Source organism: Trachurus japonicus, chromosome 1 (assembly GCF_045865225.1).
Source record: "Trachurus japonicus isolate A0001 chromosome 1, Traja_1.0".
Classification (NCBI taxonomy): Eukaryota; Metazoa; Chordata; class Actinopteri; order Carangiformes; family Carangidae; genus Trachurus; species Trachurus japonicus.
In genome coordinates, this window is record NC_140907.1 from 13,209,639 (window position 1) to 13,222,373 (window position 12,735).

The 12,735-nt window shown below is 41.4% G+C and overlaps 1 protein-coding gene across 2 annotated transcripts in view; it reads right to left on the reverse strand.

Moving 5' to 3' along the window:
- The window catches only part of prkcaa (protein kinase C, alpha, a), a 133,655-nt gene that overhangs the window by 69,323 nt on the left and 51,597 nt on the right, over positions 1-12,735 (reverse strand). For both annotated transcript variants that reach the window (XM_085773428.1, XM_085773420.1), the window contains exon 3: positions 10,780-10,862. In XM_085773428.1, coding sequence (XP_085629554.1) covers positions 10,780-10,862 — 83 coding nt within the window. The remainder of the gene's footprint in view (positions 1-10,779; positions 10,863-12,735) is intronic.

Below are 12,735 nucleotides of genomic sequence, written 5' to 3' on the forward strand. Positions count from 1 at the left end.
TTATACAGCACTTTCACACATGGACACCGTAGACGCTCATTAGCATAGCGACTCACACATGCTGCGAGTGACATCCTCAGGGTCGGGAGAGGACAAGGGGGTCTGTCAGGGCTGCCACATCAGCTGGATGATGACTGCACTGTTTACTACCTCCAGGCCAAACTTTTCTCAAGCATAGGAACAAGTAAAAAGACAAGGGGTAAAACTGAAAAAATAAGACCTGTTGGTTCATTTACTGTAGGCATGTTACAAACGCCAAAAAGCCCAAATAAAGTGTCTCATCAGGCAAAGGCCATCTGTCAGGTACTTAATAATTAAAAGAACTTCACAAGATGTGTTCTAAAAAGTTATCTAATTGCCAAAGTCTTGGCAGAGTCTTTTTTCACAGTAATGATCCAGCTGACAGGGGTAGTGGCTTTACTGTACTGCTGTTCAACTCTGCTTTCTCTGGTCTTCCCACTGTGCTTTGGATTACAGGAACTCGATAAAAGTTAGCTTTTGTCTGTCTGTGCAATCAATGTTTTGACTGCAGCTACCTGTGTGTGTACTTTGGCTTCAGGAGCCCAGGAATTCAGCAGACACAAAGTGGTTTGAAAAGACAAAGAAAGACACAAAGAAGAAAAGATTCTCAGATTTATATTCAATGAGGATCCATAACAAGTTACTATCCAATTACCTGACTAAATCTGACTTCTGCCATCTAAATCTGACCGAGAATTTCGTTTCAAGAAATACTGAGAACATAACAGTGGCTTATGGTCAGAATCTATTGTTTCAAATGCTATGATACTATTTCTAAAGCTTTATGGCATCAAGCACTTGAATTGAATCAATATTTACACTTAACATAACAGAATTGGTTAGTTAGTGAGCCAGTGCTCTTTCAAATCATGCTGTCAACATGGAATAAATACAGTCGATGCTTGAATCCTAGCCATATAATATTGGCGTGATTCAGTATTTATTTATTTTTTTATATATAAAATCTGATATACTGTCTTGAGTTGGATCACAAATCAAGCAACCATCATCAGTGGTAAAAGATCAGGGATACATTGATAATTTATCTTTCCCTGCTAGTTTACACTGCTCTGACAGTGAACTGCCTCATACATTTTCAGCAGCTAATCAGCCTCGTTGCTGCAAGTAAACTACCAACATGTTGCAAACACTGCTAGATCACTTTACACTAAATATTTATTTCTCTTTGCATAACACAACACAAGTTAAGTAATTAATGACCCATAAACCAAATATGCAAGTCCACAGCACTGTACCTAAGCCTCTGGAGATACAGAGGGAGATGGAGAGAGGCAGCCTGGCCTATCTGTAAATCATTCTATTTCTGGGGTTGAGCTCCAGACCTACTGCTGGTTCAGCTTCAGGCCTCCCTCTCACATGTGAGGTCAAGTTTAGACTTCAGTCCCCCTCAGGCTTCTATTTCAAGTGGTTTTGTGTGCGCTGACATGAGCGACAGTTATAGCATGTCTGCCTGTTTGACAGGATCTTACATAAACCATGCCTTTACCTTTACGCCACCACGTAAAGTATTTGACAGCTGTAGATTTCTTACGGTAATTCTATCAGTCAGACCCCACCTTTGTTGATTATAACACAGTGCTACTTTGGTAATAAAACTGATGACCAGGACCTCAGAAAAGTGAAATCCTTAAAGGTTTATTTTTATAGTGCACTGAAGTTATTTCAACACAGCAGCTGCTGACAAAGTCAATGTAAAAACATGTGGTACACTTCGGGACTTCGAGGAAAGGTTGTAAAAAAATGACTGGGGGTAAATGGGCTAAAACATCCAGCAGAACCATTACCTGCTTTTATATTAGACTCAATACTGAAGCCAAAGGGGGATGGACATGGATATTTTGTAGTGTGCTGGCAGGCACTGGTGAGGACAAACTCCCGTCCTGCAGCATCTGTGACACCAAGTTGATTCAGGGTCAAGAGCAGTTCCAACTCTCCCATGCGCTGGTCGTTAGCAATATTTAGCATGGTTGGAAGCGAGACAGGCTACCAGATACTTGCTGTAAACAAACCTCGGAGGGACTGATAGAATGTGCTTGTGTGTGTATGCAAGTGTGTGTGTGTGTGTATTGCATAATTTTCTTTGTGTGTTTTCAGTGTGTGTGCGTGTGTGTGTGAGTGAGCGTGTGTGAGAGAGAGAGAGAGGGTATGCGTGCTTGATGGGGGGATTGTGCAGGGTCAAGGAGACAGGAATTCTGATTAGCTGTGGTTCCCATCATACTGAACAAACAAGGACACAACCATTGAGCCTTAAGAGGCCCTATGCATCTTGACTGCCTCGGTTATTAATCTGTGATGGAGAGATCTGTTGATGAAGCACTTAACTTGCATTCCACTTTTTACCACCTTTCATGAGCTGCTCATGGCAGGTTAGTGACTCGTCGCCTGGGAGTGTGAAGTTGCTGCAGTTTTAAATCACAGGCAGCAGCAAAGGTAGAACAATGCTGCAGTTTGCATTATCTGGTAGCTCTAACTACAAACTGTCCAACAAGACTTTGTGTCTCACTCTCAGTTCAGCCTCCTCTGAACTACCCATTGTGCAGTAATCAATCTCAACTTGAAACAGATCAACTGACGTGCAAGCTGAGGTTACAATTCTGAAATCTCCTGAATGTGAGATATCCAGGGACCTGATGTCAACTTAACACTGTCTAATACATGAATTTTAAACGGTTAAACAAATGTTACAGTCCAAATATATAAAATATATATTCTTATTTAGCCCACAGCTTGTAATTTTTATAATATTAATTCATGCAAAGCACAGACACTGTAGGGATGGCTTTGCAACGCAGTACAAAATACGGTCTGGAAAAGCATTGTAGTGGTAGCATAGGGCAGGGACCGGCAGTCACTGTGGGTGTAACGATGAGTCAGTCCTTTTATTAAATTTTTAAGTTAGAGTTGAGACAACTGTGTTCCTCATTTCAGTGCTTGTCTTGGACTATGTATCATCCCCCTGTGCAGATCCAGCCACTGCAATACAGCAAAGATTGAAAGTCATGATTAAGTGTGAATTCTAAATGAAAGTTGGATGATAAAAAAACATTTCAGGCACTGAAAACTTCATATTCACCAAATCATCTGGCATTTGGCATTTACCTCAAGAATGCGTGTGTGCCTGCGTGCGTGCATACAGTATGCTCTTTATAAAGAATTATAGTGACGATGTTTTAAATTGATTTAAATTGATAGACAGTACCCATATACTGGGCTCTTAACAGTGAAAGTAGCTATTTCTGTCATAAAATAACAGTATGTTGTTATTCTAGTGACAAACACAGGCTTGTTTATCGCCTTAGTTCTGCAAATAAACCATGAAAAACACGGTTTATTCTTTGCTTTCTTCAACCATTTTTCTTCTTGCTAACAGTTTCCTCTTATTCTGTTTGACTTGTGTTTTCTATCCAAGCATTTTGTGGGTCCACATGGTATATTTTAAATATAAAAGACAATGTTTCCCCAGGAAGTGATTGAGCAGACCTCACTGCAGCCACCCATCTTCTGTCCTCCACTGCTACCATATATATACACACACACACATAAACACACATTTGAGAGCATGGAAGCAGTTACACCCATCTGTATCATCTCCCCCTAGCAAAGCCTTCATCAAACCTCCTTTTAGACAGGCATGTCACAGACCATTAGCAAGAGAGACTAGAGATCTGTTAGTGTTCATTAGGATCCTAGAGCGTAAAAATACCATCAGCAGGAAACCCAGAGGACGCTCTACCATCACATCAGGCATCAGTCAGCTCTGATGATAACCACAATAATACTGTTCTGAAAAAAATATAATATATAGTATCATTTAGGGGTGTCCCCGACTAATACGTTTCATAGTAGATTTGCCAGATTTTGCCTTTAGTCAACTAATCATCGAATCATGTTGTGATTCATGATCTCATTTGTGTCTTTTTCCGCCCAGAGAAAAGAGCTAAAACACCCAAATAAAGAGAGAAAGACGGCCTTTCTCCACCCAACGGCGAGATTAGTAGGGAAAACAGAGTTCTACGAATCTAATCGTCAACTATTGCGGGTCATAGTTTCATTATCATATTTATATATTTGAGATATGGAAATTTAGCATGTACGTGTTTCACATTTGTCAGCAAATCTGTTCAAATAAATGATTATTAAATAATCTTCATGTCTGATCCAGTGACTGAGTTACTGGGGAAACCAGCACATCATAGTGCTTAGGATAGCCCTGTCCATAACACATGTTTGTTGTTTCATAAAGATCTAACTACGTTAGATCTAACTGACCTTTCAGTTTTCAATTTAACTGTTACTGTGAACAACAAAAGGCTTCGTTATTATCCTCTTTTCCTCAGTATTTCATAATGAACGTTCATCACAAAGGGCAGCAGCGTTGTTCCTCTCACATTCACTCTGAATCAATTACTGTACACACTGATGAGAATCAGAGAAGCTTGAGTCAAAATGTCAAAAGCTTATATTATTTAGGTATGGGCCGATCTTTGCATGTCCAATGCTAACACTAATAATGTGACCTCTACCATACAAATCAGTGTTTGTTTGAATGTGACTTTCATTAACTAAATCTTCTGTAATTGAATTAAACTGCTGCCTTGAATCGTGTCTCAGCAGCAGCATGCAAGATAAAGGTAACATTGTGCAGATAACATAATTACAACTCAGTCTTTTTTTTTTCTCCAGTTTTCTTTTCAGAAGAAAGAAAAGTTCAACCCATAACAACAGCGACCAAAAAGTACATTTCCTCTGATTCCTGCATGCTAGGACTAATCCAATGTTGTGTGAAAAAAAACACAATCATAATGACATCATGCCTGGTTGAAAGTACAATATCACAACCTTGTGTATGAGGCACACATCTCCAGGGAAAGACCACTCTAAAGAGCCACAGAGATACGTAGTCCAACTCTGTAAACACTTCCCAGACAGAATAATAATCTCTTATGTTCTTATTCTTTTTATTTTTGTCTGTCAGAGCATGGGAACTCAAAACACCGTCTATTCTCATCTTCGTGTGGTCAGCCCTAAATTAAAAACTCTTTCGCTGGGTTTTAATTTTAACAGCAATTCAGTTTAATGGAAATTGGTAGTGTGAGTGCTTGTTACAACATCTACACACGTCATAGTTTGGGTATGAAGTTGGTTATGAGCATGCTGCTGAAAGACCCACATATTTGTTTATGTTAGCCGGCGTCCCCTCAGGAGACTTAATTCCTTCAGGGTCGAAGATGAGAAGTTCATGAGCCTCTGCCTCATCAGATATGGAGTCCACTGCGAGGCATAATGCATGGTCTACAATCCGAGCAAATCTACATCAGAAACATTAACATTTATGACCAACAGTGTTTTTGCTGCTGCATAGAGAACGGGCACATCCTCTGAAGACAATTTTTCATAAATTAGTCAGCTCCATGTACTGTAGAAACAATCTGTCATGCCTTTTTGACTAAAACACTGTCATTTATCATGGCCTGAAGTACTTGTATTAATAAAATAAGAAACCCAGAGCCAAAACAACATCATCCTGCAGCACATCCAGTCCCAGTGCATCTACAGTATCAGCTAGAGGATTTGTCTAACCAGGAGAAGGATGCAGCAGTGCATTATAGCAAACAGACCCTAAAATCAAATCCTGAAATGGACTTGGTATTTTCTGCAATGCTTCATCCATCACCATCTTGTCCTGTCTTCTTTATTATCTAGAAATGATCTCCTTTCCATTTCCTTCTCTCCCTACTTCTCTATCCTAAACTCTGCCAGGCTTGTATGTTCTCCGGTCCATCAGCAAATCATAAAAACAGTAATGGCGCCCATTTTTGACCTTTTTTTTCTTCCTTTGATTTACTCCCGACCATGCTCCTCTGTGCAACTGGTGCTAATGTGGATTTCAACTGATAAACCCACAGCAACATTTCCAAACACATCGCACAGGGGGTGGCTCATCTAAGACAAAGAATACAGCTCGGTGAAAGAGGCCAAACTTCATTAGATACACTACATTAGCATAACACATTCTCTTATTCCCTGTGGAAGGACATGAGTAGCTGTTATACGTCTCCTCTCGTGTGCCCGCTCTGCTGGCTGCAGCTACCGGCAACAGAGATAATCCTATCTGGCACGTACCCCGGTGTGATTTTGTGTGAATGTCTTGTGTGTTTTTAGGCATGTTTGAGTCTACAATGATCTCATTTAGTTAAAACAGTGTAGTAGTGACACAAGAGTCCTGCAGGACATGTCAGCACCCATAGACCAAAATAAAATCAGCCCACTAAGCACAAATATGCAGCGTCAAGTTTCTTTGTGTCCGTGTTTCCTTGGAAGTTAGGGTTTGTGCCAGGGCTCACGTAGGGGCGTGTCCTAAAAGCATGTGCTGGGATTTGACTCAGTAAGGTTTGGGAGACTGACTTGTGCTGACACTGATACAGAGGCAATTACGTCACACATGTCATGAGTGGCTATATTTGCATTCAGACAAACATTGAATACTACTCGAAGTAAAACATCCCACTCAGAGACTATACTGCAAGGTTTTGGGATACAATTCTTTTCAAACATTTCTTTTTGGTTTTTATTTCAGCAGCAGGTTTCACTCGCCTGGAGTGTGGTCTGCACAGGCACAGCTTCCTATTTGAGGTCTGGGCACTAACAAGCTTTTCTTTGTTCATTTTAAAGACATGAGCCAAGAGTTAGTCCTTTATTCTTCACTGATTTTGGTCTTTAGAGAGAAAAGCGTTCTAAAGAGGAAAGGGCAACTCCTTTTTGAAGTTTAAACCTTGTTCCTTCAAACAACATTTAACGCACATCTGCTATATGGTTCAACAGCTACATGAAGCTGCTTTCCACTGTCCATGCTAACTGTATGGTTGACTGAAAACACAAACAGTCTTGTGGTGATTCATACTGGCAAACTGATATTTACATCACAGCGAGCAGAATCCTCTCCCCAGGACCTCAGCCACTCACTTAAAGGTGCTTGAGTCAAAAGTGAACACCATGTCCAGCTGTTTATAGACAACTTCTGGGCCAGAACAGGCCTGTTCAAATGAGATGTCCAACACCATCGCTGGAAGAAAATGGACTAAAAACACAGGCGAAATGCTCCATTGCCCGTGACAACCGAAAATGCCTGTGGAGCTGATGATGTAATTTCGCTTCACTCCAGTTTAATCTTGTTTTTCAATTCCCAAGCACAGTCCTTGTAATTGAGACGGTGTGTGTCCCAAGCCCTGTCACCAGAACACCTATTTTCCCCAGACCTGCTGAAGTCTGTCCAAACCATCTCCTCCTGTGTGATTTGTCCTTTTAAATATTTGACCTGCCTAAAGCATTACTCAGTATTATTTCTCTCAGATTAAGTGAAGGCCTGCTCATACCTTGTGACTGCATCCCTTTAACTGATTTGAGGATGTGTTTCTGATACCATTTGGTTGATGGATATTGTGGATCATTTGCATAATATCCTGCAGGATGGACATTCAAAATGGCATTGGAGAATTTCCTGAGTTTCTGTTTGAGCTCTGCCATGCGGTCGTGTCGCCCTCAGGTCAGTTCTGTCTGTTTCCAAGCAGAGGATACAGAAAGGGCACTGTGCTCCTGCTTAACTCTGTTACTCTGCAACAGCTATCTGTGCACTGAACAGCCCTGAGGGGATAGGGGTGACTGTCTGAGTGCGTGTGTGTGTGTGCATGCGTGTGTGTGTGTATGTAAGCTGAGGGGAAATCAGTGCAAAAAGACTTGCAGATTGCCCTGGGTCATGTGTGCTGCACTCGTTGAGTGGACATCAATGATGCAGCAGCCACACGCTCCTGCAAACGCAAGCACATCAGACCTCTCAGTTTCATCTGCTGAGCCCCTGTAGTGAAACGGGAAGCTCTTGCATTATTGATTGGCTCGTCCTGTAAAGCGCTGAACTTACTCAAGCTGCCCGTAACGTTACACCTGGCAGTTGAACAAAAACATTTTGTCAAATTAAGTGGTTTAATCAGACTAACTCATGGAATGTGATTACAAGTGATACTATTACAGATCACTAGAAATAATTTATTAACAAACAACACCTGGCATGCAATTCCATTTACACAGAATACTAAGTAATAGTTCAAGTCTACAGAAACCAAAGAAAGACCCAAATTTCAATCTTAAGATTTACAAAATTCCTCCTTTTCTTAAAATTGAAATGTAACCTTCACACTGTGATGCTGCGTTTGGCATGAAAGTTGAGTCATTGCAGACAAGGTCTTCACATGCTCAGGAGACACAGCTTGTTACTAGTTGTGCACCGTTTACCTGTATCATTTTTACCAGTTTACATGACAAATTCAATGAGAAGCAGAATTTTAGTATTTTGAGCAGGAAGCCTGTGACCCGGCAGACATTCAATCACTCTGAAATCGATGGAAGAATCAAGCGCTGGCTCTCTCCACAGAGACGGCGCCCACAAACTAAAGCTCTCATGTGCGAGTAATGTGTATTATGTGCGGCCTATCCTGCCCTTGAAACAACACCCTGAGGCTGTAGCTGCGAGGAAGAATGTATTCATGGTTAACCAAGGCCAGCCGCTCATGCCAAGACTGCAGCTGAAAAGATCTAGAGGCTCTTTTTGGCATCTTTGCGCACACTTTGTTTCTTCCAGTAGGGGAGTTATAAAATACAGACATGAGTCATAAAATGCAGGTAGCCTAGATACTGCAGATCTTCAGGATATTTGCTGGCCATGGGAGTTATTGCCTTCCTGAATTGTACGCCTGGGAGGCACCAAGCCATGTAATAAGTGTGGTTGCCCCTGGCAACGGTACTGCTAAGTGCACAGAAATGTATATTAAAAAGGAGCTTCAAATATTTTTGAAATGGGAGGAGATAACATACTCATGCATTTTTAAAGGAGAGATATTTAGCTGGTGGTTGGCAGCCATGTGGTCACAAAAGTTGTAGAGTTGTTACAGTCATAATCTCAGCAGAGTTGAACAAAAGCCTCAGAATAATTTAACACCCCTTTCCTCTGAGTCAAGTTTGCTCGGAATTGGATTTCTACACATTAGTACAGTACCTCTTTAACACTGTTGGGATATTAGATAAGAACATGGTACAAAACACATTATCCATACTGTATATCTAAGTGCAGCAGCAGGAAATACTGTAGACTTAAAGGATAGGGTTCAATAAGGTCACAATGTAATAAGGTTGGACAAAAGGTTCTAATTCTACTTCATACAGTATTATTCATTTTAAACATTTCCAAATGGTTAAAATATGAATGAATAAGGAGATCCTGGTAAATTTACAAAGGTCTTTCATACGTTTCACATGAAACAAAATTAGGAGACTGGAATCACAACACGCAGATGTCAAGGGTCATTAAAAGTCAACTGTCTCGTTATTGATAACCCTGATGTTCCCTCACTACTCTGAGCCCCAGAATCCCCCTGCTCAGACTATTTTCTGCTGTTACGGCTTCCGTGTCATCCATGGCGTGCTCTATTTAAAGAGTCTGGGTTGATGATCCTGAATGACACACTGACATATCTCCAATTACACAGGCCGGGCTGTGCTGCTGTAACGCTCAGAGGCTACGCATGCCCGGCAGGCAAGGAGGCATGTAAATGGAGTTTCACACTTATCAAGCAGGCAAGAAGCAGCTGATGGCACATACAGTAGTTGGTGCTTGCAGCCAATGAAGGAGCGAATGGGAGACCTCAGTGAACGTGTCACACAAGTGCTGATATTTATCGAGCATCTCAAACTATTTTGATGGTCCAATTAAAGGAATCCTTTTTAATGCATTTGATGTTGCCAATTCTGCTCAGTGAATCCATATTACTGCTAGAAAAAAAAATCTAAAATCTTGCAGGGAAACCAGCTGTTCATTCGGTGTAGCATCTCTTGGCCTGGCAAAAACAGATGTAGGTGTGTTGGCTTTGGCCACCGATACAACATTTCCCATCTGTCTCTGGGCCAGATAAGGTCATCGCTAATGGCACAGTAATCTGCCAATCGGCTTTTGTCTGAACTCAGTCCTGATGAATTAGAATTATTATTTAGAGTTATACTGTGACCCTTTCAGGGAGACAGGTCGCTGTCAGTCTGTTGTTAAGTCACAATTATATTTTGGGGGAAAAATTGCAGGAGGTTTTCTAAAAAGAAGAGGACGATCTAAAGTTCATCTTGCAATGATGACAGTTGGGGCTGGAATTACTTTTCCTAAACCTTGCGGCCAGTGAGCCAACTGGAAAACTGACATTGAATGAACTGAATTAACCATCTGTTGCTGCACTTCAATCACAGATCAAGAGTTTTTAACATTTAAATGGCCTTCATTCCTGCTTTCTACCAGAGTAAAACAACTCTTCTTTTAAGATATATTAACAAAGTTTACATTATTAATATGAACTATATCTTTTCTTCAGTCTTCATTATCTATCTAATCATCAGTATCACTCAAACAGGAGATAATTTTATCATTTCAGAGAGACATTGTTCTAATTGAAATTGTAGCACTACAGTATGCAGTTTGCAGCTTTAGGTGTTTTTCAGAGAGAAGAGAAAGTTTTGGTTTTCGTCTGCTACAGACCACCGCTTCACAACGCAGCAAGGATACAGTACAGTATCTGTCAGGTCTGCAGCTGTCAAAGAGACCCCACCTGCTCAGAGAAGAGGCAGGTCTGTGCTCTACTTTGGAGTAATGAGAGGAAACGGCACCTTCTCACAGATGAACACGTGAGAGGCAACAGGTTTACTTACATCTGTGTCAGGGCCCTTATCTGCCCCTGGGCAGCAAAACGTGACAAATTCATGGCACCTCTTGTGGACCACAAAACAGCAAACTGCAGGGAGAAAAGAGACAAGAGGAGAAGAGGGAAAGAAGGAGGGATAGAGAGAGAGATCAGAAAGAGACAGGTGGAGAACAAAAAGGAGAGAAGAGAGACATGGTTAAATACAGTGCATCATGATGGCTGATTGATATACAGACAGCAAAAAGAGACAGAAATCTGATAACACTGAGAGGGATTGGAAAGAAAATGACTGATGTCTGGGCCAGGCTCCTCATCATGTGTCCAGATGGCCAGTGCTGCCTGCAGGCTGACTGCTCTTATTGCACAGTACAGTGCCACCTCCTCACTGACATGACAGGAGCTAAGCACACACCACAGCCACACACATACACTCACACTTGTCTATGCACATGCAACACACTCAGTGCAGATGGACAGGTCCACAAACGGACAACAGTTACCGAAGATGTATTGATACCGTGAACACATCCAGCCCCACATACGGTACTTTCATGGTGCTCGTTGGAATACAACTGTGGCTTAAGTGTAAGGTCACTGAGTGCACTCTAGTCTGCAGCCAAGCTGCAGCAGACTCCAGGTTGAGGAAGGCGCCTGTTACTGGCTCTCGAGAACTGGCTGTCACCAGAGGGAGACAAGGTGAGGAGGGCGTCCTGTGTGAGCTAGTCTGGGACACTTAACAAAAAACATCAATCCTCCTTGTTCTATCCTCACTTGCTCATGCTGACACTTGTTCTTCAAAAATGCACCAAGGTAAATGTGTTTTTTTCCCTCTTCCTTTCTCCTTTTGAGAGACAAGAGCGTCCCTCCCTCGCTTTATAGAACTTAATGTTTTCAAGGCGGACACTTACGGCATGAGATGAAAGCATGCGAATCGGTGGTTTTCAATAGCCTTCACTCAGCACTGAGTAACCCCCGTGCTGACTCCATTAGTGGTTTGTGCTGCATCAGTGATGTGATGCATTTTCAGTGGCCACACTTGATTTTTAGTTTTACAGTTTCCCTTGTGCAAAGTAATGTGCATGTCTCCCACACTCTTGCGCACGCATCCACCTACAGATCACTCCGCGTATTTTCACAGAATCTCTCTCAAAGAGCTCCACCCGAAACTTAAATACGAAGATGAGCCCAGAGTGGCACCATGGCTGAACAGCAAACAAAAAGCCAGTCACAGACTTCCAGGGAAATGTAAGTTGAAAGACAGGTGTCATCACAATCAAAAACAAAAAGACATGCAACACAAACCAAGTAATGACAGTGCAGCTGTAAAGTTTATGGTTATTACTTCTGACTTATGAACACTTTTGTTTTGGCATGAGTCAAACCCTGTACATGCATCCACCATCTGTCCTGTCACAGAGCTGCCTCGACTAAAGTCGACTATTTATGAATGTAACAGCCCATTAGTATAGCACGTTTGTTGTAGCGTGACTTAAAGCTCAACAGTATCTAAAAGTTAATGGGCGCGAGACAGACACTAATCTGTCACTTCTCAGGGACTGATTGTTTTACAACCTAATCCTGCTACAAAAAAAAAACATATTCACTGTATGTCTCTCAGAATCGTGGAAATTGGAAATTCAACTGATCACAATTAATCACAATTAGTGTAACCCAAGTTATTTAATCTTTCAGGGATGTTATCACAAATAAATCAGGAAGCCATAAAGTCACATTTCAATAATTAGTAATAATAATAATCAAAGCGATCCAAACAGGAGGAGTGGGTTTAGTGTCCCATATCAATTCCATTAACAAACATCCAATAATCTTCAATAACCCACAAACAAAAAAAACAAAAACAATGATGGATGAATGGTTGTGTGAATGAGTGTTGGTGGTGGTGGTGTGGTGAGGGAAGAATAAGGTACCAGCAGTGTGGCGTGTCGCCAAAGATAAATCCTGT